Below are 21,134 nucleotides of genomic sequence, written 5' to 3'. Positions count from 1 at the left end.
AATTTAATTAACTTTAAAGAAGCACCCAAGAATGATACATCTATTTTGAGCACTTAGACTTAATTATAATACAACTCTTTGAGGACGGAGGTCCTGCATAGGAAGTTAGTACACAGTGACCCTTGTTAATTTAACAATTAACACTCTTATGTATGACATCAGTGATTACCCAAGGCTCTTGACATGAGCTGTCTAGATTATGGAAGCCTATGGAACCCACAGTCTCCATCAGTGTTTAGATAAGGCCATAAGCAAAGTGGAAGTTCTCTCCTCCCTTAAGAGAAAAGTACATCCTTCTTTGATGACCATTTCTTTCCACTGGTGTCTCATTCACAGAGATCCTTCATATAGGACATTTTTTGCCACAGTGTCTTGGCTTTCCATGCCTGAAATGCTCTTGTGGGCTTTTCAGCCAGACCAGGATGCCTTAAGGATTGATTCTGAGGTCAGAGTGCTGTTTAGAGTGACTGCCATCCTATGAGTGTGCTGTGTGGACTGAAAAGGAGGACCTTTTCACTGCCTCAGCTACGTTAGCAAGATGTACCAGTCTTGACTTTTTCCATTGCTCCAATCCTTCCCTGCCTGTATCATTCCCTCTAGTTGGCTACTTATTTTAAAGCAAACAGGGCTATGTGATTCACTTCTGTGTCTTTATTACTAAATTACCTAAAATTAAGTTCTATTACAAAACAGGAAAGTCAAAGGGTAGCAAAGGCTTCATTTTGTGTTGTTGGTTCCCTTCAGTATCTACCAGATGCCTTTAAGAACTTGTTAAAACAGAATGTCAGGCTCTACCACCCAAAAATTCTGATTTAGTGGCAGTGCCAAGCATCTGTGTTTCTGAAAGGTTCCCAGGGGATGCTGAAAGTACTGGTACAGGAACCACACACTGATGTAGTCAGTGGCTGTTCCCTCAAACAACATGAAATCTGGAGGCCAACCCAGAGGCTGTACATCAGACACAACAGCTCCTTCAAACTTGCTACTCCATCACCCTAGTTCAGGGCTTGCATCCTCAAGGTCAAATTCTAGCCGTCCTGTGGGCTTCCAGACAGTAGGGAAGGAATAAAAGCAAAGGGGACATCACCCAGCTTATCTTTTCAAACAGCCTTATCTGCCAGAAGAGGATCGAGGCCTCAACCACCCGAGGAAATGCTAAATGCAGTCCAGCTGAGTTCACTGCCATTGCAAATAATGCAGAAGCTCTACTATTAGGAAAGAAAGGATGCCTGGATGCTGAATAGGCAACTAGAGACATAACAGCAGTATGGCTGTAGTCTGAATACACCTCAATCATAAAGTTCACATGATTCTGCCTCTTAACTGTTTCACAAATGTGTCCTGCATTAAGCTCCACTTATACTTCCCTAGGTCTTCCTTTCATCATTTCTCACCTCCTTTACTGTAACTGCCTTCTCACTAGTCTCCTATCCTGATGGCAGGTAAAGATGGAATTCAAGAGGCTACAGCTGTTTATAATTCAACGATTCTGCATTTTTTATAAAACTGTTAGGTATGATTGTTTTATGATTTCAAATAAAGCACTCAGCTACCTACCTGGCTTCAGTGCCTTGTATTTTATACTACAAAAACAACACAGTTTCTGCTTTCAGTGCTCTCATTATGCTTTCTCTGCTAATAGGATACCCCTGCCCCTGTCTTCACTTTCACTATTCATCCTTCAAGATTTAATTAAGGTGTCATTTCCTCCAGAAAGCTTTCCCTGACACCACTCCTCCACCGAGGGAGCACCCTCTTTATGAGCCCACAAGCCCAGAGCTGCCGTTGGAGAGCCTGTGTAGAATTATGAAGATCTGTTTGTATGTCTGAATTTATCAACAGACAATGGGCTCCATAAGTGTAAGGACCACACTTTATTTATCCTTTTATTTCCAGAACTGGACACAAAGTAGATGTCAACTATCATTTGTTGAATAAAAGTTATCAACCTTTATCATCAGCCAACCAACATACTGAATATCTACATAAGACTTTGTCCAGCAACCTAATAATCTTTCTTACTGTAAGTGTCATAAGCTAATTATTCAGTTACAAAAATTACATACAGAAAATTCTTTAACAACCCCAACCTTGACAAAATTTCAAAACATAAAAAAACTTTGTATAGCCAAACAATCTTATTTTTCACAACCTGAATAGCAAAGATCCAATGCAACTACGTAAAGAACATTTCCAAATATTTTAATAACCAAACTAAAAGCTTTTTAATGAAACTAACAGAACACTAATTTATCAATCAAAATTGGCTTCACCATTTCTTGTCTTTTCCTTATATTTGTCCAAGTTCTCCACTTTTAATTCTTCCTCCTTTTTATATTGGGTATATTCAGCATCTTTTTCTGCATTTGAAATGGGTTTCTCCTTAGGTAGCAAGAAACATTCAGCATTCAAAACCTGCTCAGCAGTCATTGAACTTCTACAATAAATCAAGCTACAGAGGAGTGACTTGACATTATCATCCTGCAAGAAAAATATTTGTTACAAAACACAACTAAAATCACACACACACAAAAAAAATGAACAAAAGGACAAACCTGTGAGGAAGGATGATTCAATTCTAAAACTCTGTCACTGATGCAAGAGGTAAAGTCAAACTTTTCTAGATCTTTAAAGATTTTCTAGATTTTTAAAGATTCTATTCTATTGTAAAAGGAGACTTACTATTGAGTTACTGGGGGAAAAACAAAAAAGGAAAAAGGGAATCATGAACAAAATCTTTCAGAAACAAGTGAAATTCCAGCAAAGGACATTTGATGACTTCTCTTTTTCCCTCCTTTACAGAACTGGACATTGTGAAAATTCCACACTGGAATGCTTCTTCCACAAAGGTAAACTGTTTAACCAAGTCAACTGTTCTGGCCCCAGTGTTGAAGTGATCACCTCCTAGAAACCCTCCTACCACCACTACCTTTATCATCCTCACAAAGGAGCCTGCATTTGTTATGCACCACCCTTCCAGTAAACAGCAGTAAACAACAGTCTTGTATTTGCCATCATCATTACTCCAGTCAAGGTTCTCATCACACTGAATATAATCATTTGTCTGTTGCTAGTTTTCATTGGACCCTAAGACCCTTAAAGTTAAAAATCTTCATTTATCACTTCATCCCCAGAAATTAGAACAGTAAATATTTGATAAATTAATGAATGCCAATATCCACACTGCACTCTACAGAATATATTTTTAAGTATATTTAAAGAGAATCTTCAATAGATAAAAACCAAAGGGAAGGGAGGTGGCACTTAACCTAGCAGTTAAGGAGCCGGACAAAGCAACTGTGGCCCACACTGGCATACTGGGTTCAATACCAGGCTCTGGCTCCTGACTCCAGTTTCCTGCTATTACAGACCCTTGGAGGCGGCAGTGATGGCTCAAGTAACTGAGTTCCTGCCACCTACATGGGAGGCCTGGATTGAGTTCCTAGCACTGAGCCTTAGTCATTGAGGGCATTTGGGAAGCAAACCAGTAGATAGGGAGATTGCTCTGTCTCTTCTATAATAAATAAAATAAAATAAAATAAACTTAAAACTAAAATAAATTTAAAATAAACTAAAAATTATAAAATTTAAATAAAAAAACCAGCACGCTCTTTCAAAACCAAAAAAGCAGATTTGAAACAAACAAAAGTCCTATCACAAATTGGACAATAAGGACTCTCATCATAAATATTTTCACTTTCCCTAATTTGTAAAGCTTATAGAGGGCTGGCTCTCTGGCTCACTAGGCTAATCCTCCACCTGTGATGCCAGTACTCCAGGTTGTAGTCCCGGTTGGGGCACCGGTTCTGTCCCGGTTGCTCCTCTCCCAGTCCAGCTCTCTGCTGTGGCCTAGAAGGCAGTGGAGGATGGCCCAAGTGCTTGGGCCCTGCACCCGCATGGGAGACCAGGAGGAAGCACCTGGTTCCTGGATGCGATCGGCGCAGTGCGCCGGCCGTAGCGGCCATTTGGGGGATGAACCAACGGAAGGAAGACCTTTCTCTCTCTCAAAAAAAAAAATTCTGCCTGTCAAAAAAAAAAAAAAAAAAAGCTTATGGGATCCCAATAAATACATATTTTACCTTGAAACTAGAAAAATTTTAAATATTTCAAGAACCACAAAAATTCTGATAAAAACACAGAAATGAAAAAACTAGTCCCACCAACTATTAAAGGATATTATAGATTATTTTAATGAAATGAATACAAAAACTAAAGATACACCCTTGCACAAATGAAACTTTCTACATTAACTTCCCCTGATCAATTTTATTGTGACGAGACACCAAATAACAACCTGAATAATAAAATATTCTCATTATATCTGAGTTTCATAAAGCTTCCCTGTCTACCAGTGCTTTTTGCTTTATTTTTGTTTTTGTTTTTTCTTTTTTTGACAGGCAGAGTTAGACAGTGATAGAGACTAGAGAAAGGTCTTTCTTCCGTTGGTTCACCCCTCATATGGCTGCTACAGCCGGCACGCTGCGCCGATCCGAAGCCAGGAGCCAGGTGCTTCCTCCTGGTCTCCCATGCGGGTGCAGGGCCCAAGCACTTGGGCCATCCTCCACTGCCCTCCCGGGCCACAGCAGAGAGCTGGACTGGAAGAGGAGCAACCGGGACAGAATCCGGCGCCCCAACCAGGACTTTCAGACTGGTGCAGGGGCTGCAGGCGAAGGATTAGCCAAGTAAGCCAAGGCACCAGCCTACCAGTGCTTTTAATTGGGGGAAAGGCAAATATACAAAACTAGAAGGATGAAATTAGCCAACTCCAAAAGTAGGAAATGAAATAATTCACCCAATGCATGGCATAAAGAAAAGGAAGAAGGTGTGGGGAAAATTTATAAATCAAAAGAGATTTATGAGATATAGAATTAACTCAGTACATGTGGATCTTGTTGAGGTCTTGATTTGAAAACAACAGCTACTTAATAATACATATATTTGAGGGGCCGATGTTGTGGTGTAGCAAGTAAAAGCCACCACCTCATAGGGATGCCAGTTCGAGTCCTGACTGCTCTACTTCTGATCTCCACTTCTGATCCAGCTCCCTGCTAACAGCCTGGGAAAGCAGTGGAAGATGGCCCAGGTGCTTGGGCCCCTGCACTCACGTGGGAGATCCGGAAAAAGGTATTGTAGCCATCTGGGGAGTGAACCAGCAGATGGAAGCACTCTGTCTTTCCCTCTCTTGTAGATAAATCGTATCAATTTTTACATATATATATAAATATATATAAGAGAATCATGGAAATTATTAATTTTATAAGGCATGATGATATCTTATGTTTCAAACTAAATTTAAATTTAAAATAAATTTAAATTTAAACTAGCACAGGAAGAAAATAAAGACTAGAACAGAAAGTAAGGAAATAGAGAACAGAAAAAGTCAATTAAATCAAAAGCTGGTTGTTTGGGAAAAAAATCAACAAAATTGACATTATATGGATTGACTAAGAAAAAAAGAAAATGTTCAAGTTACTAGAATCTTAAATCAAAGAGGGGAAATTACTACTGAGCCTTCAGAAATAGAAAGGGTTATAAAGGAAAATATGGACAACTACAAGCCAATAAAATAGATGCCTTAGGCGGTGCGCCGGCCACGGCGGCCATTGGAGGGTGAACCAACGGCAAAAGGAAGACATTTCTCTCTGTCTCTGTCTCTCTCTCACTGTCCACTCTGCCTGTCAAAAAAAAAAAAAAAAAATAGATGCCTTAGACAAAATGAACAAACTCCTCAACTGACTCAGAAGAAATAGAGAATATAAATAAACTATCACAAATTAAGATATTAGACTAGGAATAATAAAAATAATAAAGAAAAGCCCAAGTCCAAATATCTTCATCATTGAATTCTACCAAGTTAGAGAAATAAAATTGCGGCCGGTACTATGGTAGAGTAGGTTAAGCCACCACCACCTGAGGCACCAGTATCCTATATGGGCATTGGTTCGAGTCCCGGCTGCTCCATTTCTGATACAGCTCTCTGCTTATGGCCTGGGAAGGCAGTGGAAGATGGCTCAAGTGCTTCGGTCCCTGCACAGTGTGGGAGACCCGGAAGAAAGGTCCTGTCTCCTGGGTTCCGATCAACCCAGTTCCACTGCTGCAACCATTTGGGGAGGAACCAGCAGATGGAAGACCTCTCCTTCTGTCTCTCCCTCTCTCTATAACTCTGCCTCTCAAATCAATCAATCAATCTTTCAAGAAAAGAAATAATATCAGTTCCTCATATGTACTCTTCAAAAAAATAGAGAGAATACTTCCTACTCATTCTATGAGGTCAGCAGTACCCTGAAATGAAGACCAAAGACATCATACATAAAAAAAGAAAAAACTAAAGACCAGTATCTCTTACATATTTGTTTCACAGCTTCTCAACAAATTGAATCCAGAAATATTTTTATATAACTATACACCATGATCATACGGGGTTTACCCCAAGAGTCCATGGTTGGTTTAACCTTCTGAAGTTAGCTAATATAATGCTTCATATCAATAGAAAAAAAGATGGTCTCAATGTAGGAAAAAAATACAGTGCCATTTTATGATTAAGGGAAAAAAGACTTTAACAGAATAGAACAGGATGAAATGAAAGAGAATAGAAGGAAACTTCCTCAACCTGGTAAACAGCATCTACCAAAAACTCCTAATTAACATATTTAATAGTGAAAGACATACTTTCCCCTTTCAGGGCAAAGATGTCTGCTCAACATTGTATAGAAGATTGTAGGTAGAAAAAAATAAATAAATAAGAGAAATCCAGGGGCCAGCACTGTTGCATGGCAGTTTAAACCTCTGCCTGCAGTGCCACCATCCCATATGGGTGCCAGTTTGAGTCCCAGCTGCTCCACTTCTGATGTAGCTCCCTGCTAATGTGCCTGGGACAGCAGCAGACGATGGCCCAAGTATTTGGGCCCCAGCATCTATGTGGGAGACTGATGAAGATCCTGGCTCCTGGCTTTGGCCTGGTCTAGCCCCAGCCATTGCAGCCACGTGGGGGTGAAACAGCAGATGGAAGACTGTCTCTCTCTCCTTCTATTTCTGCCTTTCAAGTAAATAAATAAATAAACCTTTTTTAAAAAATCAGTCCTTTAAAAAAAGACTGGAAAAAAATAAGTAAAACTATATCTATCAATAGATAGCACTTATATAAAACACTAAAAAAAACTACTAAAAATCAGAATTAATGAAGTCAGCCCACCTGCAAGATCTAGGATCAATACAAAAAAGTTAACTATTTTTATACACTTGCAATGAACAACCAAAAAATAAAATAAAACATTTTATTCACAATAGCATCAGAAAAGTAACATAATTAGTAATAAATTTGTTTAACATTTTTTTATTTGAGAGGTAGACAGAGATAGAGAGTCCCCTCACACACACGCTGCCTCCACTAGTTCACTCCACAAATGCCAACAACAGCTGGGGCTGGGCCAGGCTGAAACTGGGAGAGGGAATACAATCCAAATCCCCATATGTGTATCAGGAACCCAACTGAACACCACCACAGCTTCCCAAAGTCTACAACAGCAGGAAGCTGGAGTCCAGAACCAGAGTCAGGACTCAAACATAGGCACTCCCAATGTGAGATGCAGGCATCTTAACAGTTAGACTAAAAACCCCCTCCGACTTAGGGATAAATTTAAAGAGAGAAGTGTAAAATTTATATTCTGAAAAATAAAAAAAAATTGAAATAAATTAAATATCTACATAATGGAGAAAAAACCCCATGCTTATGGATCAAAAGACTTATTAAGATTGTTAAGATGGTGGGGGCTGGCGCTGTGGTGCAGCGGGTTAATGCCCTGGCCTGAAGTGATGGCATTCCATATGGGCGTGGGTTTTGAGACCCGGCTGCTCTACTTCCCATCCAGCTCTCTGCTATGGCCTGGGTAAGCAGTAGAAGATGGCCCAAGTGCTTGGGCCTCTGTACCCACATGGGAGACCCGGAAGAAGCTCCTGGCTCCCCGCTTCAGATCAGCGCAGAGCTCCGGCAGCACAGCCAACTGGGGAGTGAACCAGTGGATGGAAGACCTCTCTCTCTCTGCCTCACCTCTCTCTGTGTAACTGACTTTCAAATAAATAAATAAATCTTTTTTAAAAAAAAGATTGTAAGATGGCAATAGTCCCCAAACTGAACTACATATCAAACACAACCCTTATCAGGATCTCAAGTGACTTATTTGGAGAAACCGACAACTGAATTTTGAAATTCACATAGAATAGCAGGGGACTTAGAATAGATGGAACAATCCTGCCAAAGGAACAAAGCAGGAGAACTTACATTTTTCAATTACACAGCAATGGTAATCAAGACACTATGATATGAGAAAAAGACCAGGTATAAACAATTAGTCCCCAATTTACAATGGTTTGACTTTATAATGGTTGAAAGCAATGTTAATTCAGAAAAAAAAATATTTAAATTCTGAATTTCAAACTTTTCTCAGGTTAGCACTGTGTACTATGATGAACTCTCCAATTCTGGGCAGCTACAGCAAACCACAGTTCCCAGTCATGTGATCACAAGGGTAACTAACCAATACTCCACAGTTCACTGTGTGCTAAGCTATGCAGTTCTGTGCATCCAGTGTATTCATTAGTTTTGAACTTACTCTATTTCTTCTTATAATGGATTTATCTGGATTTCATCCCACTGTAAGTCTACAAGCATCTGTAGATCAATGCAATAGACTTGAAAGTTTAGAAACAAATCAATACATTTACGGTCAACTGATGTTGACACGGGTGTAAAGACCATTCAATGGAGAAAGAAACAGTCTTCTTAATAAATGATGCCAGAGCAAATGAACAGTCACATGCAAAACAAGGAAGCTGTAACTTTACACTTCAATATTCAAAATTAAACTTGAAATATATCAAAGATCTACATGTAAAAATCTAAAATCCTAAAACTCTAAGAAGAAACAGAGAAAAATTTTAGTGACTTTAGATTTGGCAAAGGACTCTTAGATTTGGCACTGAAAGCATAAGCAACAAAGGAAACAATGGCTTTTGTAAAAATTAGAAACTTTTGTGCTTCAAACAACATCATAAAGAAAGTGAAAATACCACCCATAGATATAGAGAATATATTTGCAAATCAAGTAAGAAAATTCAAGTAAGAAACTTTCAACAACTCAATAATGAAAAGACAATAACCTGATTTAAAAATTGGCAAAGGGTGGCAGACATCTGAGCTAGCCCACATGGGTTCAATGCTGGCCTCCAGCTCCTGATTCCAGCTTCCTGATAATTCAGACCCTAGCAATGGGGTTCATGCCACCCACATGGGAGACCTGGATTGGAATCCCTGGCTCCCAGCTTCAGCTCTGGCCCAGTCCCAACATCGCAGGCGTTTAGGGAATGAGCCTGCCTAAGGGAAAACATGCATGCTTTCTCCCATTATTTTTTAACATGTTATGTCAGAACAAAGTTACAAAACAAAAATACAAAGATAGTAATACAAAGATTTCCTTTATACTCCTCACCCTGCTTCCCCTATTAACATCTCATATTAATTACCTTTGTCACAATTTCTGTCTGTCCCTCAAACAAAATATCTTTTAAAAAATTAATGGTCAAAGTGTCAAGTAAGTAAAAACAACAATATAAAAAAATAATGGGTAAAGGATGAAAACATCACCTATTGTAATTGGCTGGTGTGGCTTTAAAATTTTTGTTTCCACTTATCTGTAGTATCTCTGCTTTCTTTAATGAATAAATATTGCTCCAAAATTATATAACTATAAACATATTTATAAAAATAAACACCAGGGCCGACGCTGCGGCTCACTTGGCTAATCCTCCGCCTGCGGTGCCGGTACCCCGGGTTCTAGTCCCGGTTGGGGTGCCGGATTCTGTCCCAGTCGCTCCTCTTCCAGTCCAGCTCTCTGCTGTGGCCCAGGAGTGCAGTGGAGGATGGCCCAGGTCCTTGGGCCCTGTACCCACATGGGAGACCAGGAAGAAGCACCTGGCTCCTGGCTTGGATCGGCACAGTGCGCCAGCCGTAGTGGCCATTTCAGGGGTGAGCCAACGGAAGGAAGACCTTTCTCTCTGTCTCTCTCTGTCTAACTCTGCCTGTCAAAAAATAAATAAAAATAAACACCAGAATACCTGAATAAATAAATAAATAAAGCTCTGTATGGCAATTTTCCAAGGAAGATAAACAAATGCCTAATAAACACATAAAAGGATGCTCAACATCATGGGTTACCAGGAAAATGCAAATCAAAACATACTGAGGCACTATTTCACACTCACAAGACAGCTAGAATCACAAAGTCAGACAGCAAGTGTTGGCTAGGATGAGGAGAAACTGGCACCCTGACACACTGCTGTTGGAAATTTAAAATGGTGTCACTCCTTTGGAAAACAGCCCAGCAGTTCTTGAAACATCTAAATGCAGAGTTACCACGTGATCCAGTCATTCCACTCCCACGGATATGAAAACATATGTCCAGACAAAAACTTGTATGCACATGTTTAGAGCTGCATTATTCATAATAGGCAAAAGGTAGAAACAACTCAAATGTCCATCAACAAACAATAAATAAAATGTAGTATATCTGTTCAACACAGTATTGTTGAGAAATTAAAAAAAAAAAAAAAGTACTGATACTGTACATGGAGGATCCAAAGTGGCTGAACAGGGTACAGCCACGCTAGATGGACGTTTCCGGAGTCTGACTGACAGAAATTTCTGGCAAATAAGTGAAAGCACAACCAAGACTCCACTGGACAAGAGGAGAGAAGGCGGATGCAGCAGCTGCCAGCCACCATCTTACCATATCAAGGTAGGAAGAAACTGCCTCACACCCCGCAACTTGCAGTTTTAGCTCAGAGGGAAGTCTGAGCTAAAAAAGTCATCCACTGACTTTTACTTGAGCCTAGGGAGCTGACTGGGGTCTGAGCAACAGCTGGACTTGCAGCAGGGAAGCGTCATTTCTTCCTTCTCCTCCCCAACTCCCACAGAGCGCAATACTCGGCTGCAAAGTCTGGCAGTGCCTCGCTGTCCCACTCCTACCAGTGTCAGAGTCAGAGTCAGAGTCAGGGCAGTACGTGGTGCAAAGGACAGATCCCCTGCATCCCACAACTGTGGAGGGTTTTGGGCATTAGCCCCAGAGCTATGCTCACATTCACCTTAGCTTCTGGGGGCTAACACCATAAGATGCTGTCTAAAGGAGAGAATCCTAAAGACAGAGAAAACGCTAAATTACATATGAAGGAAAACCAATTAGATTAACATCAGACTTCTCAGCAGAAACCCTACAGACCAGAAGAAAATGGGATGATATAGTCAAGGTATTAAAAGAAAAACTTCCAACCAGCAAAGCTATCCTTTAAAACTGAAGGAGAAATAAAGTATTTTCCAGATAACCAAAAACTGAGAGAATTCACAACCACCAGACCAAGCTTAAAAGAAATTCTGAAGGGCGTCCTGCACTAGAAGTAAATATGAAAACACATGACACCACCAAATTCACTAACAGAGCAGGCGGAACCATTACCCAACCAACAAAATGACAGGTCTTAGTCCCTGTCTATCAATACTAACCTTGAAAGTAAATAGATTAAGTTCTACAACCAAAAGACTTAGGTTGGCATATTACAAAGCTATGGTAATTAAAACATCATGGTACTGGCATAAAAAACTAATACACAGAGCAGTGGAACAGAACAGACAGCCCAGAAATTAATCCACATACATAAAGCTAACTGATTTTTGACAAATGTTCTCAGACCATACCGTGGAGTAAGGATAATCGCTTCAACACATAGTGCTGGCAAAATGGATTATATATCAAAACTGAGAGAATTCACAACCAGCAGACCAAGCTTAAAAGAAATTCTGGGCCAGCGCCGCAGCTCACTAGGCTAATCCTCCGCCTTGCGGCGCCGGCACCCCGGGTTCTAGTCCCGGTCGGGGTGCCAGAGTCTGTCCCGGTTGCCCCTCTTCCAGGCCAGCTCTCTGCTGTGGCCCGGGAGTGCAGTGGAGGATGGCCCAAGTACTTGGGCCCTGCACCCCATGGGAGACCAGGAGAAGTACCTGGCTCCTGCCATTGGATCAGCACGGTGCACCGGCCGCAGCGCGCCAGCCATGGCGGCCATTGGAGGGTGAACCAACGGCAAAGGAAGACCTTTCTCTCTCTCTCTCTCACTGTCCACTCTGCCTGTCAAAAAAAAAAAAAATTCTGAAGGGTATCCTGCACTAGAAGTAAATATGAAAACACATGACACCACTATATATATACATATACATATACACATATAACATGAGGATGAGAATATATATATAGAGAGAGAGAGAAAGAGAGATCTATTCCATTTATGTGTGTGTGTGTGAGTGTGTAGAAGAATGACATTAGATCTATATCTCTCACCACACATAAAAATCAACTCAAGATGGATCTAAGACAAAAATTTAAAACCAGGGACTATGAAGTTGCTGGAAGAAAATCTAGGGAAAACACTCCAAGACATTGGTGTATGGGAATACTTTTTGAACAAGGCCCCCAAAACACAGGCAATAAAAACAAAACTAAACAAATGGGATTATCTCAAACTCAGACTCTTTCGCTGATAGTTCTCAAAAGAAGAAATACAGGGGCTGGCACCGTGGCACAGCATGTTAAAGACATGGCCTGCAGCACCAGCATCCCATACGGGCTCTGGTTCGAGTCCTGACTGCTCCACTTCTGATCCAGCTCCCTGCTAATGCGCTTGGTAAGGCAGCAGAGGATGGCTCAAGTCCTTTTGTCCCTGCATCCACGTGGGAGACCTGGAGGAAGTTCCTGGCTCCTAGCCTTGGTCTGGCCCCAGCCCTGGTCATCGCAGCCATTTGGGAGTGAACCATCATCAGATGGATGATCTTTGTGTCTCCTTATCTATCTCTGCAACTTTGCCTTTCAACCAACCAAATAAACCTAAAAAAAAAAAAAAAAAAAAAAAGAAGAAGAAGAAGAAATACAAATGGCCAACAAATATATGGAAAAACACTCAACATTACTAGCTATCAAGGAAATGCAAATGAACACTACAATGAGATATCACCTCACCTCTATCAGAATGCCTAAATTCCAAAACATACAGAGGATGCTGGAGAGGATGTGGAGAAAGGGGACCAGTAATACACTGTTGGTGAGAATGTAAATTAGTTCAGCCACCGTGGAAAACAATGTGGAAATATCTTAAAACATTAGAAATAGATTTGTCATATGATTTAGTAATACCACTACTGGGTATATAGGGAAAAGACTCCAACACTATCAAAAAGATACCTGCACTACCATATTTATAACTGCACTGTTCAAAATAGCCAAAATTTGGAACCAACCAAGGTGTTCATGATCAGATGAATGGATAAAGATAATGTGGTATACATATACAATGGAATACTTTTCAGCTATAAAAAAGAAATTCTACCATTTGCAGTAAATTGGACATAACTAGAGGACATCATGTTGAATAAAATAAGCCAGACAGAGAAAGACAAATACTGCACGTGCTCCCTTGTATGTGGAAACTAAAATTTAAGAAACAACAACAACAACAACAAAAAAAACCGTCTGTGTATCAGTACTGCTGCAAATATAGTTTTGTAAAACTTGCTTTATACTTTGTCAAATCAATGGTTAAGAATGTTACTCTACTATAGTTTTAATGAACTGTGATTACTTTAAAATTTACTATATATGGGTGATATGGTCATTTTTTCCATTAAGCTACTGTTTATAGCCATTGTCCATATTCCCACTAAACTAGGGTCTTTTAGCTTTTTACTCATTAAACTTCTTATTTTGTGAAATATTAAGTCTTTTTGCTGTAATATAAATTTAAAATATGTTATCCCAACAACAAAAAGACAGAAAGGGAGAGGAAGGCAGGTGGGAGGCCGGGGGAGGGAGGGAGGAAAGGAATATCATTATTTTCTTAGAATTGTTCCATATAAAACATATTCAATCTGTTAAAAACTAACTAAAAAATAAAATTAAAAAATGCTTTAAAAAGTACTGATATTATAATTTGCACAAACCTTGAAAAATTATGCTAAGTGAAAGAAGTCATCAAAGCTGAGATACTATATGATCCCATTCATATAAATCTGCAGAACGGACAGATAAATCTACAGGCACATAAAACAGACTAGTAATTGCTTAGGGTTAGAGTAGGGGGTGGAGACAAGGGAGGTGATAGCAGAAGAGTTTCCAGGTTCCTTTTGTAGGTGATGAGAATATCCTAAAATTGACTGTGGCGATGGCTGCATATATTTATGACTACACTAAAAACTAATTTAAATGGATAAATTATAAGGATAGATTATTTCTCAATAAAATTGTTCAAAACTGATTATAAAACTTTACTGAAAATCATTTCATTGAATTTAAAACACCTTAAAATAATAAGCAAATTAAAACACTGCCAAACTGGAAGGAAAACATCTGTGTATTTTAGAATTGTGTCTAGGAACCACACTGAATCTGTTCTTTTTGTATTAATAACATATTAACATGAAAATTAAAGAAAATACCATTAAATTATGAAACATGATAAAAAATCTTTATAGCATATTTTTTTTTTTTTTTTTTTTTGGACAGGCAGAGTGGACAGGGAGAGAGAGAGAAACAGAGAGAAAGGTCTTCCTTTTCTGTTGGTTCACCCCTCAATGGCCGCTGCAGCCAGCGTGCTGCAGCTGGCACACCGCGCTGATCTGAAGCCAGGAGCCAGGTGCTTCTCCTGGTCTCCCATGCAGGTGCAGGGCCCAAGGACTTGGACCATCCTCCACTGCACTCCTGGGCCACAGCAGAGAGCTGGACTGGAAGAGCAGCAACCGGGATAGAATCCAATGCCCCGACCGGGACTAGAACCCGGGGTGCCGGCGCCGCAGGTGGAGGATTAGCCTATTGAGCCATGGCACCAGCCTATAGCATACAGTTCAATTTCAGACATGCTAAGTTATTAAAGATAATAATAACTAGATTCAATGTGATACAGCAATATGTAAAACAAGTCCTAGATAAGTGGAGAAATACTATTTCCCTTACTACAAAGATAATGTTTTCATTAAGATAGCAATTATCCTTCAGATTAACCTATAAATTCAACATAATCCCAAGTCTGAAGAGTGTTTTTCAGAGAACTTAACAAGTCGGTGCCAAAATTCATGAGGGACAATAAAATAACAGCCAAGACAGCATTGAAGAAAAAGGTCCAGAAGGAAAGCCAAAGCCTTCAACAAAGGCACAGTATTTACAGCAGTGCAACATGGCAATGGGTCAGAAAACAAGTCTGTGACACAGAAAGAGCCCCTAGCAGATTCCTCAGTGCATGGAAATTTGGCATAGGACAGAGGGTATTATTAATCAGTAGAGAATAAGACTACTGAATAAATGGTGCTGGATTAACTAACAGTCCACACAAAGATAAAATCATATCCTTACTTCAGGTCATATGTAAAAGTGAATTCCAGAAGAATTAAAAACATGAAGGAAATGGGAGAAAAAAAAGGCCCAAGAAATTAAGAATGTTCACTATGAAAATATAAGGAAGCAAGGCTCCTTCATTCAACAAATACTTAAGCCCTTTACTATGCCTACCCTTGCATAGGGGATAGAGGGGATAAAATGAGGCACAGTATATAGCCCCTGCCCTCACTGAGTTTACAGACCACAAATAAATGCCATGTATTTTTTAAAAACATATTAAAATAATAATCTATTTTTAAATAACAAATTCATACATAGATATTCCTGGAAAGATGTACAAGAAATGAGCAGGAGTGCTGGTGTTTCTATGGAGAGGATTTGGGAAAAGGGAGATAGTGCACATAGATTACTTACATGCTTCCTTTGGTAACTTGAGAATTTTGTATCATCTACATGTTATCTTTTTGTAGGAATTAACCTTAAAATAAACATGAAATTTAACAACAGTGACATGGGTTACCCTCAACTTACAAATACTTAAGCAGAGGCTGAATGTCATCTGTTGATATTTTTGGAGGAATTTTTCTGACAAGTTAATTATTCTCTAATAACTCTTTAAACTTCCTGATTCCATGAATTCATGGAATTCTTCTCCATCTGTGGAGTGCCATCTCCAAAGTCCAGACTTCAGTGTGGTGCCTTGTGTGCAGGCACAAAATGTAAGGAAAGACAATCCCATGCCCAGCACTGATAGCTGCCTCAGATCATAGACGCAAATACTACACAAGCCCATAGTCAACAGAGACCATGTATTTATTCATCTTCATTATACGTACAACTAGCAGGGAGCCCAGCATCTCAAGCCCTTCTGTAATCCCTTCTCTGCAAATGTAGGCTGGGCCTACAAAATTGTTTCTAACAAAGATAAAACATGGGGTCTTCCAAAAGTTCACAGAAACACATATTATGAAAAAGCTATGCATGGATTTCATTATTATGTGCACCAAAATAAACATATTTTCATTCCACTTTCCACAAACTTTCCAAAGCACGCTCATGAAGCAGAGTGATGGGATGCCACATCTCGGAGCTGGTGATGAACTCTGACTTCTGTTTAGCTTGAAGTAACACCTTGACAGTAGGGACTCCATTTTGGAGCACTTGAGACTCCATTCTGGGAAAGCACACACACACACACCCCCCACCGTGAGACTCTGGTCTGAAACTATGATCTAAAACAGTTGAACAACAGCAGTCCACTACATCACACTTGGCAGAGCACAGAAACCCCCTACCATGATCGCTTGGAAGTGGGTAGGCTACACCTGGGTTAATGATAAAAATGTAATTTGCCTATGTCCTACATATGATTAAAACCAATACCTAGAGCAATGTCAAGATTATAATTGGAATTGTTAAGATTATAACTGGTATTGTCAAGATTATAATTGATACTAGTTTCCCATAGGTTTTAGGTCAGCTTGACCCTGGTAACCACGTATTCCCCCCTGTTCCTAGCAACCATGAATTCCCCTCCTGATTTTGTGGTTTTTGCCTTTATCAACCCTGTTGCTTTGGGCTTCAGTGTCAAGAGTTCTTTAGGGCATGATCCCACTCTCCATCGCCGGCAATAAAGGACCATCAAATTTTATCAATGTGTGGAGCTCCTTTGTTTGCACTCGCTCAGGTACAACAAGCTAATAGACTCTACTGCATTCTCTGCTCATACACTCTGATGAAACAAGCTCCATGATGGAAATATGGCAAAGGAACGAATCTACCTCTGGCCAACAACCAGAAAAGAACACGGGACCTCAGGCCCCCCGGCCTCCCAACTGAAACAAACTGAACTCCAAGGACAAATATGTGTGCTTGGAGGCCTCTCAGTCCACAGCTGGGCTCTAAGATGAGAACTGCAAGCCAACACTGGTTGGCAGCCTGTGAGCAACTCTGAAACTGAGGAGCCAAATAAGCATGCCCCAGACTCCTGGCTCACAAAACTCTAAGATAATAGATGTCTTTTCAGTTGTGAAATTTCAGAATAACTTAGTAGAAAGTAATCTGTCTTCTGACCTGAAAGGCCAGGGGCTTCAGGTGTTCACTGTCGGTCATTGACAAATAACAAGAAATTTTCATCACAGATTTTTCTGAAAGCATAAACCTTTATCAATCTTCTTTGCCACCCCATTCCACAGAAATAGCTAAGGAAGCACAACACACACTTTCATAATCTCCTAAAAGCTGTGAATACTTTTCACTGCTATCAAAGAAGAGTGGCAAAGTCGTTTCTAAGGGTGTTGTTAAAAATTTCATGATATATTAGTAGGCACTATAAGACAGAATATTTCTGTGGTCAAATAAGGGACTATGACTAAGCAAAATTATATTCCTTCACTGTAGTCCAAACTATCAAAATGGCATGAGGACTTCTACAGACTGACCATAAAATTTAGACTCGCCATCATATTTAACCTCTTAGTTTACCGGATTCCCACTTTCTCTGAGGAACTAAAAAGCTTCTCCCAAAGTACTTTCTTATACTATACTTACATGTCTCTGTTGTTTACTTGTTCACATTTCTAAATTATTAATTTTCAATGAGGCAATTCTTGCCATTCCAGCACCTGGTTCAATTCCCAGTATAGTCTACATGTTCAAAGAATCCTGGCTGAACACATACATGAATGACAAAGCAAGCACAATGGCATAGATAGATCACCAAAAAAAAAAAAAAAAAGTATTTAAGGAGCCAGTGCTGAGACACAGTAGACTAAGCTGCCATCTGCAATGCCAGCTTCCCATATGGGCACCAGTTTGAGTTGCAGCTGCTCCACTTCCAATCCAGCTCACTGCTAATTTGCCTGGGAAAGCAACAGAGAATGGCCCAAGTGCTTGGGACCTGCACCCACATGGGAAACAAGGATGAAGCTCCCGGCTCCTGGCTTCAGCTGTCTCAGCCCCGCTATTGTGACTAATTGGGGAGTGAACCAGCAGATGGAAGACCACTGTCTTTCCCTCTCTCTCTCTCTGTAACTCTGCCTTTCAAATAAATAAAAATAAATCTTTTTTAAAAAAGTATTTAAGTACTGTAAAAAGCTAAATTGCAATAAAACATTAACTTTAATATAATCTTGGAATACACAGTATACAATATTTATCCTTAATTATTAATTATTTATATCATCAGTGTGACAAACACACAACTCAGCAATGTTAAATTCTGGCAATGGTGCTAAGCAGGGCATTGAATTTTTCCAAACCTTGTTTATCATAAGTGCTATTTTTGGATTCTTACAAAAATTGAAAGATGTTTCCAAATACTTAAGTTTGCATAACTGTGCATGTTTCAAACCAATATATAACAAAAAAAATTTACATACCAAATGAAACTGATCCACTTTTGGGATTCCATCTTCATTTGTTTCAAATTCCTGGTTTTGAACAGAAAGCTGTAAAACAAAATAAGAATAAATAAATTTCCAAAGTATCAAACTACTGATTCTATAAAAAAGTCAAATCTAGACCTCTTCAGATTCTGTTGACTACAGAAAAGCACACTTAAAGAAATCAGGTGAGTTCTTTGTACGGTAAAACCATTTTCAAGAGTGATCAAATGCTTCCTAGGGTTCTTAAAGTTTCAACCAGAGTAGATGTGCACACTAAAAACACTTTAATATTTTTTCAATTAATAAAAAAAAGTTGTGTTTAGAACTTAGTAGTCCTGGGGAATGAAGTTAGCATAGCAGTTAAGCCACTGGTTAAGAGACCCACATCCCATATTGGAGTGCCTGTGCTGCAGTCTTGGCTCTGCTCTTGATTCCAGATTCCTGCCAATGGGCACCTTGGAAGGCAGTAAGTGAACTCAAGTACTTGAGTCCCTGCCAACCATGTAGGAGACCTGGATGGAGTTCCAGGCCCCTGGCTTCAACCTTGCCCAGCTCCAGCTCTTGTGAGCATTTGGTGAGTGAACCAGTGCATGGAAGGTCTCTCTTCTGTCTCTCTGCCTCTTAAGTAAAATGAAAATAAATTTACTTTGTGTAAAACAAATTAGAAAGCCATTCATAGGTTCTTTTTTTTTTTTTTAGATTTATTTATTTATTTATTTAAAAGACAGTTAAAGAGAGAGGAGATAGATCTTCCATCCACTGGTTTACTCCCCAAATGGCTGCAATGATCGGGTCTGAGAAGCCAGGAGCCAGGAGCCTCCTCCAGGTCTCTCACATAAGCACAGGGGCCCAGGCACTTGGGCCATCCTCTGGTGCTTTCTCAGGCACATTAACAGGGAGCTGGAATACATGTGGAGCAACCAAGACATGAACCAGCATCGCAGGTGGCAGCTTTACCAGCTACACCACAACACTGGCCCCCATTCATAGTTTTTTTCCTAATACACACTTTCCATGGACTTTTAAAAAAATTTATTTTTATTTATTTGAGTTACAGAGAGTGGTAGAGACAGGTCTTTCAACCGCTGGTAAACTCCCCAGATGGCCGCCAACAGCCAGAGTTGTGTGGATCCAAAGCCAGGAGCCAGGAGCTTATTCCAGGTCTACTACGTGGGTGCAGGGGCCCAAGGACTTGGGCCATCCTCTACTACTTTCCCAGGCCATAGCAGAGAGCTGGATCGGAAGAGGAGCAGTCAGGACTAGAATCGGCGCCCATATGGAATGCCAGCACTTCAGGCCAGGGCTTTAACCCGCTGCACCACAGCAGTGACCCCTCCATGGACTTTTAAAAGATCTATCCTACGCACAGATATCCAAACTTTACTGCACCAAAATAAACTTATCTTCTAATTCCATTTTCTACAACTTTTTGAAGGATTCTCATATACAACAAGAAAATCTCTAAACCTGAAAATTAAACATCACAGTTCTAAATAATCTATGGGCCAAGGAGAAGTCTCAAAGGAATTAAATATTTGTAGAACAGGATTAAAATACAAAGCATCAGGGCTGGCACTTTGGTGTAGTGTGTTAAAGCCTACAGTGCCAGAATCCCATATGGGCGTCAGTTCGAGTCCCAGCTGATCCATTTCCAATCCAGCTCCCTGCTAATGCTCCTGGGAAAGTAGCAGAGGATAGTCCAAGTTCTTGGGCCCCTGAACCCATGTGGGAGAAAAGGAAGAAGCTCCTGACTCCAGCCTTCGGATTGGCTCAACAGATTCATATCGTGTGGCCATTTGGGGAGTGAACCAGTAGATGGAAGACCTTTCTCTCTGTCTCTCCTTCTCTGTGTAACTCTAGTTTTTCAAATAAATAAATCTTTTAAAAATAACATCAAAATATGGAGGAGGTAGGTAAAGAAGTATATTTGGGCCAGCGCCGTGGCTCACTAGGCTAATCCTCCGCCTTGCAGTGCCGGCACACCAGGTTCTGGTCCCGGTCGGGGCGCCAGATTCTGTCCCGGTTGCTCCTCTTCCAGGCCAGCTCTCTGCTGTGGCCAGGGAGTGCAGTGGAGGATGGCCCAAGTGCTTGGGCCCTGCACCCCATGGGAGACCAGGAGAAGTACCTGGCTCCTGCCATCGGATCAGCACGGTGTGCTGGCCGCAGTGCGCTAGCCACGTCGGCCATTGGAGGGTGAACCAACGGCAAAGGAAGACCTTTCTCTCTGTCTCTCTCTCTCACTGTCCACTCTGCCTGTCAAAAAATAAAAATAATAAAAAAAGAAGTATATTTGGGGGGCCGGCGCTGTGGTATAGTGGGCTAAGCCTCT

At 40.4% G+C, this 21,134-nt stretch overlaps 1 protein-coding gene across 3 annotated transcripts in view; it reads right to left on the bottom strand.

Moving 5' to 3' along the window:
* Positions 1–1,865: 1,865 nt before the first annotated feature.
* STK31 (serine/threonine kinase 31) overlaps positions 1,866–21,134 on the bottom strand; it is an 85,326-nt gene continuing 66,057 nt past the window's right edge. For 2 of the 3 annotated variants that reach the window (XM_051852819.3, XM_051852818.3), the window contains exons 23-24: positions 18,800–18,868; positions 1,866–2,481 (exon numbers count right to left, since the gene is read on the bottom strand). In XM_051852819.3, coding sequence (XP_051708779.2) covers positions 2,254–2,481; positions 18,800–18,868 — 297 coding nt within the window. In that variant the 3' untranslated portion in view covers positions 1,866–2,253. Of the gene's footprint in view, positions 2,482–16,262; positions 16,594–18,799; positions 18,869–21,134 lie in introns of those variants that run through there. The other variant, XM_089315397.1, reaches the window with a different exon arrangement.

This window comes from Oryctolagus cuniculus, chromosome 16 (genome assembly GCF_051225735.1).
Source record: "Oryctolagus cuniculus isolate XC-2025 breed Fujian yellow rabbit chromosome 16, ASM5122573v1, whole genome shotgun sequence".
NCBI lineage: Eukaryota > Metazoa > Chordata > Mammalia > Lagomorpha > Leporidae > Oryctolagus > Oryctolagus cuniculus.
This window is presented reverse-complemented; position numbering and strand designations above follow the sequence as displayed.